The 17,432-nt window shown below is 38.7% G+C and overlaps 1 protein-coding gene across 1 annotated transcript in view; it reads left to right on the plus strand.

The window, feature by feature from the left end:
• The window catches only part of LOC144978544 (low-density lipoprotein receptor-related protein 4-like), a 157,974-nt gene that overhangs the window by 67,338 nt on the left and 73,204 nt on the right, over nt 1-17,432 (plus strand). The window contains exon 2 of the mRNA XM_078924756.1: nt 11,655-11,801. Within this exon, the coding sequence (XP_078780882.1) occupies nt 11,655-11,801 (147 nt within the window). The remainder of the gene's footprint in view (nt 1-11,654; nt 11,802-17,432) is intronic.

Below are 17,432 nucleotides of genomic sequence, written 5' to 3' on the forward strand. Positions count from 1 at the left end.
CTCTCTCTCTCTCTCTGTGTCCACCCTGTTTCACGTGCGTGTTTGTATATCATGTGTGAACCTATGCACATGATGCGTGTTTATAATGCGCGCATATATGAGTGTTTGTGTGTTGTTTATGTGTGTGTATGTGTATGTGTTTGTGTGTGTGTGTGTGTGTGTGTGTTTGTGGTGGATAGTTTGTTTTTTGATTTGTTGCGTTTTTGTTTTGTTATTTTGTTGTTGTTTTTATTTTATTTTTTTTTTGGGAATGAGGTGACTCTGACAGATCTGGCCGTACTGTAAAGAATCGGGTATTTTTAAAATTTTGGGCAGAAAACGCGTCTTTCAAATGACCCTCATCTTGACAACAACTCCCAAACTCAAACATGTGACTGTGACCTCCGCGAAATCAAAGGTTTGAGTGGTTTTGACATTGACGCCTGTTGGGAGATATTACAATAAAGACAAAGCTGTCAACGACCAGGTACTCATTTTAGATCTGAGAATTTCGCCGAAGTCCCGGGTTTGAGAGTTTTTGCCAAGATGAGAATGAGAGTAATTTAAATCGATCTATATTTGAAGGACGAGTTTTCTGGCCAAATTTTTAAAGATGTGTTGTTTCCAGAGTACGGCTGTGTAGCTGTCGGTGTGATCATCGTCATCGCCATCATCATTTTCATATAAGACAACGATAGCAACAGTAACTATAACGGCATTGTCGACATGTTATCATTGTAACCGCTGGTATTGCCACCGTCAACACAACCACCACCACCACCATCAAACAGATGCAGTAGCAGCATCAGTTTCTTTATCGTTGTCGCCACGGCCATCATCATCATCATCAACATCAACATCATCATCATCATCATCATCATCATCATCATCATCATCATCATCATCAACATCATCATCAACATCATCATCTCATCATTATCATCATCATCATCATCATCATCATCATCATCATCAGCAGCAGCAGCAACAGCAATAGTGGCACCACCAAGGTCACCACAATACCAACAACAACAACAACAACAACAACAACAATACCAGCAACAGCGCATACGACGCTGAGAGGCCATACTGAAGCCGGTACCAAAGATATACGATATGTCATCCAATAAGCTATTTACCATCCGACAGGTGGATGACATTGTTTACTTTGTGTCAACTGCAATTTACATATTTTAGGCAGGACCATAATGTCACCACACACACACTGACACACACAAACACACACACACACACTGACACACACACACACTGACACACACACACACACTGACTCACACACACTGACACACACACACAGACACAGACACACACAGAGACACATACACACACAGACACACACATAGACACACACAGACACAGACACACACAGAGACACATACATACACATACACACACATACACACACTGACACACACACTGACACACACACAGAGACACACACAGAGACACATACACACACATACACACACATGCACACACTGACACACACACTGACACACACACACACACACACTGACACACACACACACACACTGACACACACACACTGACACACACACACACTGACTCACACACACAGACACAAACAGAGACACATACACACACAGACACACACATAGACACACCTAAACACATACATTTATATTGTATTTATAATATAATATAGATAGAACGAAGGTGACGTCACTCAGGCCTTTGTTATTGTTTTTTGTCATCCATGTTTGTGAGCAATGGGAGCGATCTATATTCATGTTTTCGTCCAACCTAGTCATCGTTCACATGATTTGTTGCTGTGCAACGATTGGACATTTCTCAATAAATGTAAACACGCTGCTGAATTTATGAAAGTTGTAAACATACCATGGCCGACTGGAGTTGGGCTATGAAACATACCCATGAGTCCCGCTGAGCAAAATGACCAATTGTGATGTTGGATATCTCTCAAACTGTGAACACTTTTCACTATGTGGGTCATTTTGAGCACATATTCCAATGTGACCAATGACCTCGAGAACATGGAAAGGTAATATAGATAGAATGAAGATGACGTCACTCATGCCTTTGTTATTGTTTTTTGCCATCCGCATTTATGAGTACTTCTCACTAAACTGTCGGAACCAGACTATAAAAGTTCATGGTTACACACAGTTTTGTGTGTTGGTCCGCTATACTTCTGGATGGCAATGTTATGAGCTTCTCAGCCAAGCGCATTCTATCTATAGATAGTATGCAGATGACGTCACTCAGGCCTTTGTTATTGTTTTTGCCATCCGCGTTTGTGAGTTGTTCTCACTAAACTGTATTAACCAGACTATAAAAGTTCATGGTTACACAGAGTTTGTGTGTTGGTCCGTTATACTTCCGGATGGCAATGTTGTGAACTCCTTGGCCAAGCGCATTCTATCTACAGATCCCTCCCATTCTCACGAAACTGTATTAACGTTTAAGATTACAGATGGTTTTGTGTGTTGGTCCGTTATATATTCCGGATGGCAATGTGATGAGTTTATAAGCCAAGCGCACACTGTCTATACACTTATGAATTTCCACTCTAGATAGTTGATAGGGGGTAAAAAGAAAATCACCTGTTCACCCCTGCTGCTATGCAATAAAGATGATAAAAATATTATCTAGATTGCTCTTTGCTCCTTCTGCATATATCGAGTTAACGAGAGAGAGGGAGAAATGTTATTTGATATTGTTTGTAACACCAATCTGGCTTCTTATCAGACATGCCATAGTTTGACGATATGATATGCCGGGTTGTGTCTGTCGTTATCGACATGCCATTGAATGCAGGGAATCGCAAATAAATCTGCCATTCTAATATTTAAAAAAAAAAAAAAAAACAACAAAAAGAACAAAAAAAAAACCCCCAAAAAACATTTTTGCAAGAAAACTTTATTAAATTAAATTGAGCTTTATATAGCGCAATATCCACTAAATGTGCTCAAAGCGCTTTACAAGGGGTCCCTGGTCAACAGCAACATTTAACATGTAGGACGGGACATGACGCCTGTTAGGCGATGTTACAATTTTTCGGACAAAGACAACACTGTTAACGGCCAGGTACTCATTTTACACATGACAAGAAAACTTTATCTTATAATATATCGATTGATGAAAAGAACACCCGGCTTAACAGAAGTCTCACTTAAAAAAACAAAAAAACCTATGAATTTAAGACTTTTTGTATAAATGGAAAGTAAGTTGAACCGATAGATAAGTTATTTTCCGGCCAAACTGAAAATAAAGGTATTTTGTCATAGTACGATATATTGTATTATATTAAAATTTTGCTTTTGGAAAACATATCGTATTGGTAATCGCTGTCTAGAATAAACCCCTGAAATTTGCCATAAACTGATAAAACATTTTTTCTTTCTTACTGTCTTCAAATTTTGGCCAGGCAGGACATGTTTAGATTAGCTACTTGGTGTATCGACTGATTAGGATGCCCATCGACGGATTAAGAAGCTCCAATCTGGAGACTTTCAAATACGTGTTGAAATAATCTCAGACTCAGACTAGAGACTAATTGACAAGATTGCGGTTGCTATAATCTATGTGCGGCGATGTGGTCTTGTGGTATGACGATCGCTTTCGGATCGGAAGGTCCTGGGTTCAAGCCTCACTCGGCGCATTGTTGAATCTTGGAAAAGATCGTAAAATGAGTACCTGACCGTTAACAGCGTTGACTTTGTCCGAAAAAAATTATAATCTCGCCTAACAGGCGACATGTTCCGTCCTACATGTTAAATGTTGCTCTTGGTCAGGGACCCCTTGTAAAGCGCTTTGAGCACGTTTAGTGAATATTGCTCTATATAAAAGCTCGATTTTAATTTTTTAATCTATCAAAAGTTTTCTGGCCAAATTGGTGAGGGGTAAAAAAACAAACCCCAAACAAAATGACGTTTTGGCAGAACATGGCAGAGGTAAATGTCTTGGATATGGATATGGATATATAAATATAGAATAAATTGCCGGTAGGTATCTCAAGGATGGCTGATTAGACAGGAGTCTGGGACTATGGGGGATGTGGAGACTTATCATAATTCAATGGAGAGACAATGGAAATCTCAAGGGTTACAACCTTTGAAACACAGACTTGGATTATTAGACTGACTGACAAAAGCGTTGCTTTCCGCCAACAAATCACCTTTTTTTAAAATATATCTGTCTTCATCTTAGCTTATACTTTTGAGATAGACTAGCGTCTTATCCAAAGGATAGCAAGGATTTGTTATTTTCCGGTTCACGCTATAGAAACCGGGATATATTCCGACTACAATCAAAGGCTCTAATGGACTACTACTACTACTACTACTACTACTACTACTACTACTACTACTACTACTACTACTACTACTACTACTACTACTGCTACAACTACTACTACTACAACAACAACAACTACTACTACTACTACTACTACTACTACTACTACTACTACTACTACTACTACTACTACTACTACTACTAGATTTTTGCTAGAATTATTTTTTTACTTTATATATCGAACTGAGATTACCTGAACTTGCGTAAAAAATGTTGGAAACTAAACTATATTAGATATCTAGACTATAAAAGTTTATGCTTACAAAGAGTTGTGTGTGTTGGTCCGTTATACTTCCGGATGGCAATGTTGTGAGCTTCTTTGCCAAGCGCATACTGTCTATAGAGGCAAAAACTAGAGACTAAACACGTCACCGACAGAAATATATATTGATCAAAGTGTCGATATCCAATGATAGAGGGACTAACACTAAAACACTTTCATTCAATCTACTAGAAACAATGAATGAATTAATGAATGAAAAATAAATAAATGCATGAATAAATAATAAATAAATGAATAGATAATAAATAGTTAAATCGATAAATAAAGGTGTTCTGAAAATTCAAAGAATAAATTGATCCGTTCTCACTAAATAAATGTTTGAATAGTAATATAAACGTTTTAGGTTACACGTCGTTTTGTTTTCTGGTCTGTTTCATGTGTTTGTTGTGAGTGAATCACAGAAATGTATAGATAGTATGCGCTTGGCTAAGAATCTCACAATATTGCCATCCGAAAGTATAACGGACCAACACACAAAACTATTTGTAACCTTGAACGTTTATGGTCTGGTTAAAACAGTTTAGTGAGAAATACTCATAAACGCGGATGGAAAACAACAATAACAAAGATCCGAGTGACTGTCAATTTCATACCATCGAAAGTGTCAACGACACACTAGTTATTCACGAACAGGAGATGGAATGAATGCACTCAATAGGGTTCAATAGTCGTGACGTCACTTCCCTCGCAAAGACGCATGGTAACTTAGTAATTGGTTCTAAACTATCGGAACAATGGCGGACGCCCCTATGAAATACTTCTCCGACGAGCATCCAGAGGAGAAAAAAAAAACATTATAAATCTGATCATGTCTTACTTTTATAAATTTTGATCACATGACATGTGAAAATGTTCTAGCCAGCATGAAGAATATAAAGTACCAATTTTCTTTGTTTAGAACCAAGCTGCTCGTTGCTGGGCGGACGTGACTTCAGACTATTGATTCCTATTTACAGCTTAAGTCACGCCTTTCGTCAGAGTTTGAACCCCCGACCTTTCGATGAAATGGCAATTGACTGACTTTGCTGTCGTTGACAACCCGTTTATTTGAATGTCAATCTCGACAAAAACTATTACAACGGTCTCCCCTTCCCATTCCCAACGCTGATCATTACTAACAACAATACCACTGGTATTCACTCGGCAATGTGGTCTTGTAGTATTGACACTCGCTTTCGGATCGGAACGTCATGGGTTCGAGACTCGCTCGGCGCATAGTTGAGTCCTTGGAGAAGGCTCTTTACTCACATTCTCTTACCGTACTCAGGTGTAAATTGAGTACCTGGCCGTTAACAGCGTTGTCTCTGTCCGAAAAAAAATTGTAATATCGCCTAACAGGCTTCATCTCCCGTCGTATTTGTTAAATGTTGCTGTCGGCCAGGGACCCCATTTTAAAGCACTTTGAGCACGTTTAGTGGATATTGCTCTATATAAAAGCTCATTTTTAAAAACTATCTCAACCCTAACCATCTAGCTCTGTGCTATCCCTGCTCCCTAGTGCCTTTCAAAATTGAATAAAAAATATAGTAGGGTACTAAAAGAAACTAAAAAAAAAAAATGACATGCAAGCCTACATAGTTTTATTCAAATTCCAATATTACGTTAATTAAAAAAAAAAAACAAAAAAAAAAAACAGTAGCTTTAATAATATGGCTAAAATTTGTCTCAGAAATATGTACATATATATTATGATGGGGTAACAGTAACCAGGGGCCACCGAGATAGTCGGTCTGAGGGTTGAGTGAGTTAAATGGTGTGGGGTATTATTTTTTATTTCGTGAGAGGAGCGATTAAAGTAGGGGCGGGGTTGAACAAAAATAATACTAAATAAAAGAAAAATTAAAAGGGAAAAAAAAAAAAAAAGAAATAAAAGAAAAGAAAAAAAGATGAAAGGAAAATAAAAAGGAATTAGAATAGAAAGATAGAATTTGAAGGGAGAAAGAAACGAGAAAAAAACTTTCACACACACCCCACCCCCCCCACCCACACACACACACACACCCCCCCACCCACACACACACACACACCCACCCACCCACACACACACACACACACACACACACACACACACACAAACACACACACAAATACAGTGCAGCACGAAAATCTCGAAAGAGTGGGGACGGGACCTATAATTTGTACAAGATGTTTTCAAGATTTCCGTGTAGATTATTTAGTGAATACGAAAGTAAGGGAGATAAACGTGGTTGGTATCTAGAACTTTTAAAAGAGGTCAAGAATTTTTTTTAAATAAAGAAGAGCTTTTATATAGCGCAATATCCACTAAAAGTGCTCAAAGCGCTTTACAAGGGGTCCCTGGCCAGCAGCAACATTTAACATGTAGGATGTGACATAACGCCTATTAGGCGATATTACATTTTTTTTTCGGACGGAGACAACTCTGTTAACGGCCAGGTACTCATTTTACACCTGAGGACGGTGAGATAATGTGAGTAAAGAGTCTTTTCCAAGGACTCAACTATGCGCCGAACGAGGCTCGAACCCAGGCCCTTACGATCCGAAAGCGAGTGTCATACCACAAGACCACATAGCCGGACAATTAAACCTAAATTATGTAACTACTTTAGACTCAACTATTGTAATTCCATAATTTTTTTTCATTAAAACTTCATAAACTGCTCCTTTATATCTATGCAATCATTGTACTCTCCTTCCAAAATTTTAAGAGCTGGTGATCATCTCCGATCAACTGTTCCCCCAAAAAGGCTCCACAAAGTTTGCACACAATCATAACGGACTAACACACATAACGATGTGTAACCTTGAACGTTTGTAGTCTTGTTGATAGGATTTAGGGAGAACTACTCGTAAAGACGACAAGCTAAAAAAAAAAAACCCAAAAACAAAGAGCTGAGTGACGTCAGTTTCTTTCTATCTATAGATAGAATGAAGTTGACGTCACTCTGGTCTTTGTTATTGTTTTTTTGCCGTCCGCGTTTATTAGTAATTCTCACTTATCTGTATTATCAAGACTATAAACTTTCATGGTAACACAGTGTTTTGTGTGTTGATCCTTTATACCTCCGGATGGCAATGTTGTGAGCGTCTTAGCCAATCACATACTATATATAAACGTCAAAGTTTATTTACACGACTGGTGGATGTTGTGGGTATTTTACCTTATGGCATATCATCAGTAGGCGGCTATGATCCCTAAGCGTAGCCTCAATACAACATTTACTATCAAGATAATAATAATATGATTTATGTCACCCTTCACTGGAAAGCGATCAACGTTCGTCTATAAATAGCCTAATCTATATATTATTATTTAAAATATTTACCACAGTGTTTGGGGCAGTCTACATCGATGTTTCAGGCTTAATTTGCCATATATTATATAGATTATCATCTCCAAACTTCCTATCCCACCTACAGGGTGAAATCGGGTCAGGCAGATCACGGGGACGATATCGAGGGTCAACTTGACATTCTTGGTGCTTGGAGATATATAATTATTGTGGTCGTCACGCTTGACTTATTTCGGTTTCTGTTGTTGCTGGTGGTAGATGAGGTAAACACACACACACAGCTGTGGGTAAAACAGAAAAAAAAACCCAAAAACAATAACAAACAACCAAACGAAAACGTGTAGATAGTATGCGCTTGGCTAAGAAGCTCACAACATTGCCATCCGGAAGTATAACGGACCAACACACAAAACCATGTGTAACCATGAAATTTTATAGTCAGTTTAATACAGTTTTAGCGAGAATTACTCATAAACGTAGGTGGCAAAAAAAAAAAAACAAAACAAAAAAAAAACCAAAACAATCACTGGTGACGTCAACCGTCTATATTGAAACACAAATACATGTAGTTCAAATATAAAATACAGGATTTTGGCTCAAATAGCCAACAAACAAATCACCTGGTACGTCAACTTCGTTCTATCTATGACAAAATGAGCATGAATCTTCAAATAGTAAAATATAGATTGTTTCGGACTCAAAACTGTTTCAGCCACAAGAAAGAACAAATTCTATTAATTGTTTTGTGTGACTGACAATATTTTACCGAATGCTTGTTAAAATATTTTGTTCCTTATTTAATCTGTTATATTGTTTCATGATATTCATTTTTCTTCATCACTTTTTAACAGTCCACAACTTATTTTGGTGAGTGAGTGACATTTTTGAAGTAGTTGTAGCTGCAACAGGGATAAAGGATGAGGGAATCAAGAGGAATTGTAGTTAACATACTGAAATAAAAGAAATGCAAGTAGCGAGAAGACACACACACACACACACTCACACACACACGGAGAGAGAGAGAGAGAGAGAGAGAGAGAGAGAGAGAGAGAGAGAGAGAGAGAGAGAGAGAGAGAGAGAGAGAGAGAGGAGAGAGGAGAGAGAGAGAGAGAGAGAGAGAGAGAGAGAGAGAGAGAGAGAGAGAGAGAGAGAGAGAGAGAGAGAGAGAGATTAGTTTCACGAAGACAATAAAACTGAAAGCCATCAAGTCAGTCACATCCCAAGGGGGAGGAACTTCTTGGTGTGGCCACCATTCACTCACACTCACACTAACAATTAATTGCACACGTTGGCTGGTACTCACTAATGGAGCTCACACCTTCTCTCACGGGCCCACTATCGAACGAAGGGTCCGCCCAGGAGGGAGGGAGCCCACCACTGGTGATTGGATATAACCTTTTTACATCCCCTGTCCACAGGGACCAATCTGTGAACAGTCTTGGAGATTAATGAATCACCTGATAGTAGGCAGGCCTGCCTACCACGACGAAAAATTCGTAGGAAGACGAAATTTTTGACTCCAGCTAAAATTGAGCTTTTATAAAACGCAATATCCACTAAACGTGCTCAAAGCGCTTTACAAGGGGTCCCTGGCCAACAGCAACACTTAACATGAAGGACAGGACATGACGCCTATGAGGCGATATTACAAAATTTTTTTTCGGAGGGAGATAACGCTGTTAACGGCCAAGTACTCATTTTACACCTCAGTACGGTGAGAGAATGTGAGTAAAGAGCCTTTTCCAAAGACTCAACTATGCGCAGAGCGAGGCTCGAACCCAGGACCTTCCGATCCGAAATCGAGTGTCATACAACAAGGCCACATAGCCGCTACATACAGAACTGCATTCGCCTCTATCTTTGACTCAATAAATCCGATTGAAAAGGAAAGCTCAGTTCCTTAGAACCTTTATTCAGGAATTATGAGCATTTTTGGATCATGGTGATGGCAAATTATTTATTTCTAAAGCTATTTAAATTGGACTTTTCTTCGGCTATGTGCGGCTAATTGGTCTGTGCGGCTATGCGGTCATCTAGTAGTATGACACTCGCTTTCGGATCGGAAGGTCCTGGGTTCGAGCCTCGCTCGACGCATAGTTGAGTCCTTGGAAAATGCTCTTTACTCACATTCTTTCACCGTACTCAGGCGTAAAATGAGTACCTGGTCGTAAACAGCGTTGTCTCTGTCCGAAAAGAATTATAATATCGGCTAACAGGCGTCATGTATTGTCTTTAATGTTAAATGTTACTGTTGGACAGGGACCCCTTGTAAAGCGCTTTGAGCACATTTAGTGGATATTGCGCTATATAAAAGCTCAATTTTTAATTTATTTTATTTCCTTGGAAACTACGAATTTTTGAAATTTCAAGGAGGCAGCTCTGTAGTAGGGCTAGCCCAGGTCCAATCCAGCAAGCTATTAGATTCCCTTTATTGTCCTCGTTTCTGATTTTCTCACTTTTATTTGCCAATCAGTCGTATTATAGATGGAATGAAGTTGACGTCATTCAGGTCTTTGTCGTTATAGTTTTTTAGACTGCCTGTTAGTTATTGGTTTTCATTATTAACGAAAAAAAAGCATCAATCAGACTATAAGTATAAACGTTAAAGGTTTTGTGAGTTGGTATATTTAAGCTGGCTGGCGGATGGTGTGAGTATTTTTACAGAAACGCATAGCATCAATACGCAACATAATTCGTGGTGTATGTGTCTGTATGTGTGTGTGTGTGTGTGTGTGTGTGTGTGTGTGTGTGTGTGTGTGCTACTACTATTACTACTACTACTACTACTACTACTACTACTACTACTACTACTACTACTACTACTACTACTACTACTACTACTACTACTACTACCTCTTTTACCGCACAATTATGTCTTATTATCATCCTCGCTATCATCATCATCATCATCATCATCATCATCATCATCATCATCATCTTCATCATCATCATCATCATTATCATCATTTTTTACCAAATTTTTATTTTGATACTCCACTCAGATCAAGCAAATTTCCCACAAATAAGTATTGTTTGTTCCATCTTCTCGTACGAGTTCTCCGAATGAGACTTTTTCCAATGAGTTTTCAAGGACCGTCCTCAGAAAATAAAAGATACAATTAATTCATTGCAAAGATACCATACAACCATATTGTATAATTTCAAAATGTAAATTACATAAACATACAGTGCTCTCTCTCTCTCTCTCTCTCTCTCTCTCTCTCTCTCTCTCTCTCTCTATATATATATATATATATATATATATATATATATATATATATATATATCTTCCTCCGTCCCTATTTCTCAAACTTGTGACCAAAATGATCTCCGTTTTGAGAGGGTATTTTTTGTTTTTTTGTTTTGTTTTTGTGGTTGTTGTTTTTGCTGTTGTTGTTTTTGCTGTTGTTGTTGTTGTTATTGTTGTTGTTGTTATTGCTGTTGTTTTTGTTGTTTTGTTGTTGTTGCTGTTGAAAGATAAATCGACCGATAAATGAAGGACGATTAATCTGCCAAGTAAAAACGTCTTTTTCTTCTTTATAGCAGCAGAGTAGATGTTTGCGCGCGAGCGTGTTTGTGTGTGTGTGTGTGTGTGTGTGTGTGTGTGTGTGTGTGTGCGTTTGTGTATATGTGATGTTATGTGTGAGTGGTTGTGTTTTTGTTCCTTTGTTTATTGATTTATTTTGTCTTTTCCTCTTTATTGCCGTTGTCCCCTCAACATCCTACTCATTTTGATCTTTTCATCTTCTCTATTTTACCAGTATCCCCGTGCGGTTCCTTCAAGTCGCAATGCGGCCCGTGTCCCGACGAGTACTTCATGTGTAGCTACACGTGCGTGTGTATTCCTTACCAGTGGAGATGTGACGGGGACGAGGATTGTGATGATGGCAGCGACGAGAAGGATTGTGGTAAGTCCAGGGCTTATTGTCTCACTACTCATTTATTAAAGTTCAAGAAATGAAGTGAGTAGGAAAGGGCCAGAAGACAATAGAGAATAAAAAATTGGCGGCGGCGATGGGGGCTCGAACCCGCGACCTTACTGGTACGACAACTCCGCCTGGCCGGGGAGAGCGTGACTCTACCGTATGAGCTATCCACGATTCCACAAAAGATCGTATCTAACCCTTGTCTTATTAGAGCCTTCTCTCCCTGACTTCTTGAGGTCACGAGTTCAACACACTCATTAAAGTTGACCTTTAGGTAGCGCAATATCCACTAAACGTGCTCAAAGCGCTTTACAACCCGTCCCTGACCAACAGCAACGCGGAACATGTAGAACGAGACAAGATCACATCTCTGATGACATCAAAATGATGCCCAAAATTAAATAAAAGATGGTGCGCAAAGCTCGTATGTAGACTTCAAGAGTTTTTGATCCTCCGACCATCTTTATTTTTTTTCTTTGAATGCTCAAGTTTAGAGACGATGGTTCAAAAATATTCCAACTCCGCGTTAACTCACTCAATCCTAGAGATTGTTGCCACTTTTCAAAATAGAAAAAAATGTATTAAAAATGAGCATGTACATAGATAGTTTTATTCAACTATCATTAACGTGTGAAAATTTAAAATATTACCTGTGATACTACGCCTATAATTTGTCTCTGAAAAAAATGTAATAATGGGGTAAAAGTAACCCGGGTAAACTACGGATATAGTCGGTGTTAGGGTTGAGTGAGTTAAACGGTGGCTTGTCTTTTATGTCTATCAAAAACTCCAACATCTCCGGCATTCGTGTGGCGACGAGAAACGGCGTTTGTTTATAGATAAGGAGCTAAAGAAAACATCAATTGTATACTCGTATCTTTTTGGTAAACATCGAAAACGAAAACTTAATACAGTCGTACAGTGTACGCGGAAGTTTATTTTTCCGTGATGGTGCCGAGATAGCAACCCTCTCTGTTGTCATCTGGAAAAAAACACGTATTTACACTTTTGGCCAGGAAACTCGTCCTTCAAATAATTTATCGATCGATTAAAATGGCCCTCACCTTGCGAAACACTTTCCAACCTTCGTCTTCACAGAAGTCCCAGGTTTGAGGGGGTTTAGCTTATGAGTGTCATTTTAATCGATCGATATTAGAAGGACGAGTGTTCTGACCAAATTTTAGATTCGTGTTTTTCCAGACTAAGGGAGAATTCCAAGTTCAGATGCCTCTTTAAAAAAAAAAAAAAATTTACCGCGTAATTTTTTTACTTTTCTTCTTTTTTTTTTTCTTCGTGAATGCATAAAATATTACATTTCTGTTTGGAGAGAGAGAGAGAGAGAGAGAGAGAGAGAGAGAGAGAGAGAGAGAGAGAGAGAGAGAGAGAGAGAGAGAGAGAGAGAGACCTCAGTCGGCAAGTATTGAATGACTAGTTTTTCCATTGCCCTATGACCTGGGTGAGTCGAGAGAGAGAGAGAGAGAGAGAGAGAGAGAGAGAGAGAGAGAGAGAGAGAGAGAGAGAGAGAGAGAGAGAGAGAGAGAGAGAGAGAGAGAGAGAGAGTTTTTCCATTGCCCTATGACCTGGGTGAGTCGGGGTCCAACCCTCAACTCCTCTGCAGTCGAAATAAATTTTAAGTGTCGATTTCATGAGAAAAAGAAGAAAAAAAAGACCCACCAAAAAATGCCTTGCATGGTTTAGTAGGTGTATCTACATGCATTTTGGACTTTTTTTTTGTCTTCCTTCCCAAGGGCAAGATTATTTATATTATGTCATGTAAAACGTGATGCGCCTGTTATCGATAAAGTTTCTATAGATAGTTCGAAGATGACGTCACTAAGGTCTTTGTTATTGTTTTTTGCCATCCGCGTTTATGAGTAATGCTCACTGTACTGTATTAACCCGACTATAAACGTTCATGGATACACTCAGTTTTGTGTGTTGGTCCGTTATACTTCCGGATGGCAATGTTATGAGCTCCTTAGCCAAGCGCATACTATCTATATTAATATTGAAGGGACGAGATGCCGAGTGGATAAGGCCAGCGTTCCCGCCTTGCTGTCGCGTCGGGTCTCTCTTTTGTTGTTGTTATTGTTGATGTTGTTGTTGTTGTTTACTTGAGCAAGAAAGGGAACCCCTATCGCTCAATTTGGGGGATCGACTGCACTGCTGCTGCTGCTGGCGCCTGGGTTATCTTGGGTCTTGTTTTTTTTTTTGGTTTTTTTTTGGTTCGAGATAGACCTCTAAAGACAAAGTTGCTCTTTGGATTTAAACAAAAAAAAAAATGGAATTTTTATTATTTCATTTATTAAGACCTACCCCCCCCCCCCCCCCCCCCAAAGGATGCATGGTCGGTAACCTTCTTCTGATGACTTCATTATGTATTTTATTCAATGGTATGGTAATATTATTTATAATGTTGGGTGTTGGGTGTTGGTATTCATGGTGATATCTAGCGCAGGTCGATATAGACGTCTAGCGCGAAGGGGCCCAATTAACTCTTGTCTGACAAATTTATTCGATGTGAGCGTGTTGTCATTTCGCAACCGTTTGAGCAATTAAATGCTTGTTCGCTAATTATTTATGTAATCAGAAACAAGTCAATTGTCAAGCTCGCTGATTTGTGATGCTCTTCTATGCGTTTAGGCAAAATACTCACAACAGCAGATGAAACGTATCAACACACAAAATTGTGCGTAACCTTAAAAGTCTATTGAGTGAATGCGTTTGTTCCCAAATTGGGTGATTAGTTCTCACTGTATTCGCTCAATCGGACTATAGATAGTATGCGCTTGGCTAAGAAGCTCATAACAGTGCCATCCGGAAGGATAACGGACCAACACACAAAACTATGTGTAACCATGAACTTATAGAGTCTGGATAATACAGTTTAGTGAGAATGACTCACAAACGCGGACGGCAAAATACAATAGAATGCTTGAGTGACGTCATCTTCGTTCTATCTATAAACGTTAAAAGGTTACACATAAGTTTTATGGGATTCCGCATTTATGAGTAATTCTCACTAAACTATTAACCAGACCATAAACGTTTAAGGTTACACATAGTTTTGTGTGTTTGTCCGTTATACTTCCGGATGGCAATGTTGTGAGCTTCTTAACCAAGCGCATATTATATATAACGGACCAACACACAATACTCTGTGTAACCTTAAACGCTTATAGTCTGGATAATACAGTTTAGTGAGAATTACTCATAAACGCGGATGGCAAAAAAAATATAAAAAATAACAAAGACCTGTGTGACGTCAACTTCATTCTATCTTTTAGGTAACGGAGTGTCTACGTACACGGTAACTTTCGGCAGTTTAGTTAGCCGCAGCAGTGGGAGTCAAATTGTGACCCAACAGCCCATAAGAAAGTTATGACTGGAAATACGATTCAATAGTCTGCTGTCACGCCGCCCGGCAACGGCGGGCATCTTGGTTCTAAACAAAAAAAATCATGCTGGCTAGAACTTTTCACATGCCTTGTGATCAGAATGTATAAAAGTCAAAACATGATCAAATTTATGTGGTTTTTTTTCTCTGGATACCCTTTATGCTCGCCGGAGAAATATTTCATACGGGCGTCTGCCATTGTTCCGATAGTTTAGAGCCAGTGTTACTTAGTTACCATGCGTCATTAGGAAGGAAGTGACGTTACTATTGAATCCTATTACGTTCGCTTTTACTAAACGTTTTAGAGGGGTTCAATTAAAGATGCATAACTTTGTTATAAAGAGGAATATCGCAGATATTTTGGTATCATAATCATTATTTTCGTTACCGGGCACCTAGCCTCGGGATCTACGTAAACGGTAACATTTATACAAGGTAACCTTGAATCTCGCCTTTAATGAACATTAATGGGTTAAATTGTATTGTTTGATTTTTTAAAATAACACACACAAACACAGATACAAATTCTTCTCCGACGAGCATAAAAGTTTATCCAGAGGAGAAAAACATAAATCTGATCATGTTTTGACTTTTATACATTCTGATCACATGACATGTGAAAAAGTTCTAGCCAACATGAAGAATTAAAAGTACCGATTTTCCTTGTTTAGAACCAAGCTGCTCCTTGTTGTCCGGACGTGACATCAGACTATTGAATCCTATTTTTGTAAAGAAAGAGCGGTTGGCGCCATCATGCATAAACCTGGCCAGAAATAAATTCTGACGATTATCGGGGTTGGCCATAAATTAGCCTTAACGTGAGCGACAAAATCGTTTCTTTGTGAAGAATATAATGGCTATCAATGTACAGATCCACCGTGGAGACACGATCTTAAGAGAAAGCCACGCATATAAATCTGCTCATGTAAACAAAATGAATGATGTTGTTGTTATTTATGCTTTGATTGTTGGCAAAATGTTGGGATCTGAAATTATTTATTAAGTTATAACAAGTTTATGGATGCTGTGCGTTTAAGTAAAATACTCACAACATCCGCCAATCGGATATGATGTACCAACACACAAAACTGTGTCACTTTGGACGTTTATAGATAGTATGAAATTGACGTCACTGAGGTTTTTGTTATTGTTTTATTTGCCATCCGCGTTTATGAGTAATTATCACTAAACTGTATTAAACCGTGGCCTTCGTAAAGTTATGGCCTGATACTGACCAAAAAATGACGTCAAAATGCCAGTCTTTTGCCACAAAAGAAAACAAATCGTGAGTTGAATTCAATAGTTCAACCAATTAAATGACTTGTTTCCATGAGCTCTACTAACGACAACTCACTAGGCGGTGCAAAAACCAAATAATGACGTCAAACTGCCGGTCCTTTTGGATTTCAGTGTCAGGCTATAACATAACGATGGCTACGATTAAACAGACTATAAATTTTTAAGGTTACACATAGTTTTGTGTGTTGGTCCGTTATACTTCCGGATGGCAATGTTGTAAGCTTCTTAGCCAAGCGCATACTATCTACAGTGTGGTTGATTTAATTTAGTTAGAACTAATCATGCAATGGCTAAAAGAAAAAAAAAACAAAACAAAGAGCAGAGTGACGTCAATTTCGTTCCTTCTATATCGAATATTTATACTAAAATCCAGTTCATATGTTGTTTTTTTTTTAATTTGAGAGAGAGAGAGAGAGAGAGAGAGAGAGAGAGAGAGAGAGAGAGAGAGAGAGAGAGAGAGAGAGAGAGAGAAGCACTGTATGTTTATATAATTTACATTTTTAAATTATATCTATTTCTCTCTCTCTCTCTCTCTCTCTCTCTCTCTCTCTCTCTCTCCCTCTCTCTCTCTCTCTCTCTCTCTCTCTCTCTCTACGCACATACACACACACACGATACGCAATGTTTCTTTCTCTTACTCTCTCTCTCTCTCTCTCTCTCTCTCTCTCTCTCTCTCTCTCTCTCTCTCTCTCTCTCTTTATTAGCGCCCGTATGGAAGTCCCTTGTATAGATAGAATGCGCTTGGCAAAGGAGTTCACAACATTGCCATCCGGAAGTATAACGGACCAACACACAAACTCTGTGTAACCATGAACTTTTATAGTCTGGTTAATACAGTTTGGTGAGAACAACTCACAAATGCGGATGGCAAAAACAATAACAAAGGCCTGAGTGACGTCATATGCATACTATCTATA

The sequence above is a fragment of the Berghia stephanieae genome, chromosome 8 (genome assembly GCF_034508935.2).
Source record: "Berghia stephanieae isolate SIO BIC M18660-M18661 chromosome 8, UCSD_Bste_1.3, whole genome shotgun sequence".
In the NCBI taxonomy this organism is placed as follows: domain Eukaryota; kingdom Metazoa; phylum Mollusca; class Gastropoda; order Nudibranchia; family Aeolidiidae; genus Berghia; species Berghia stephanieae.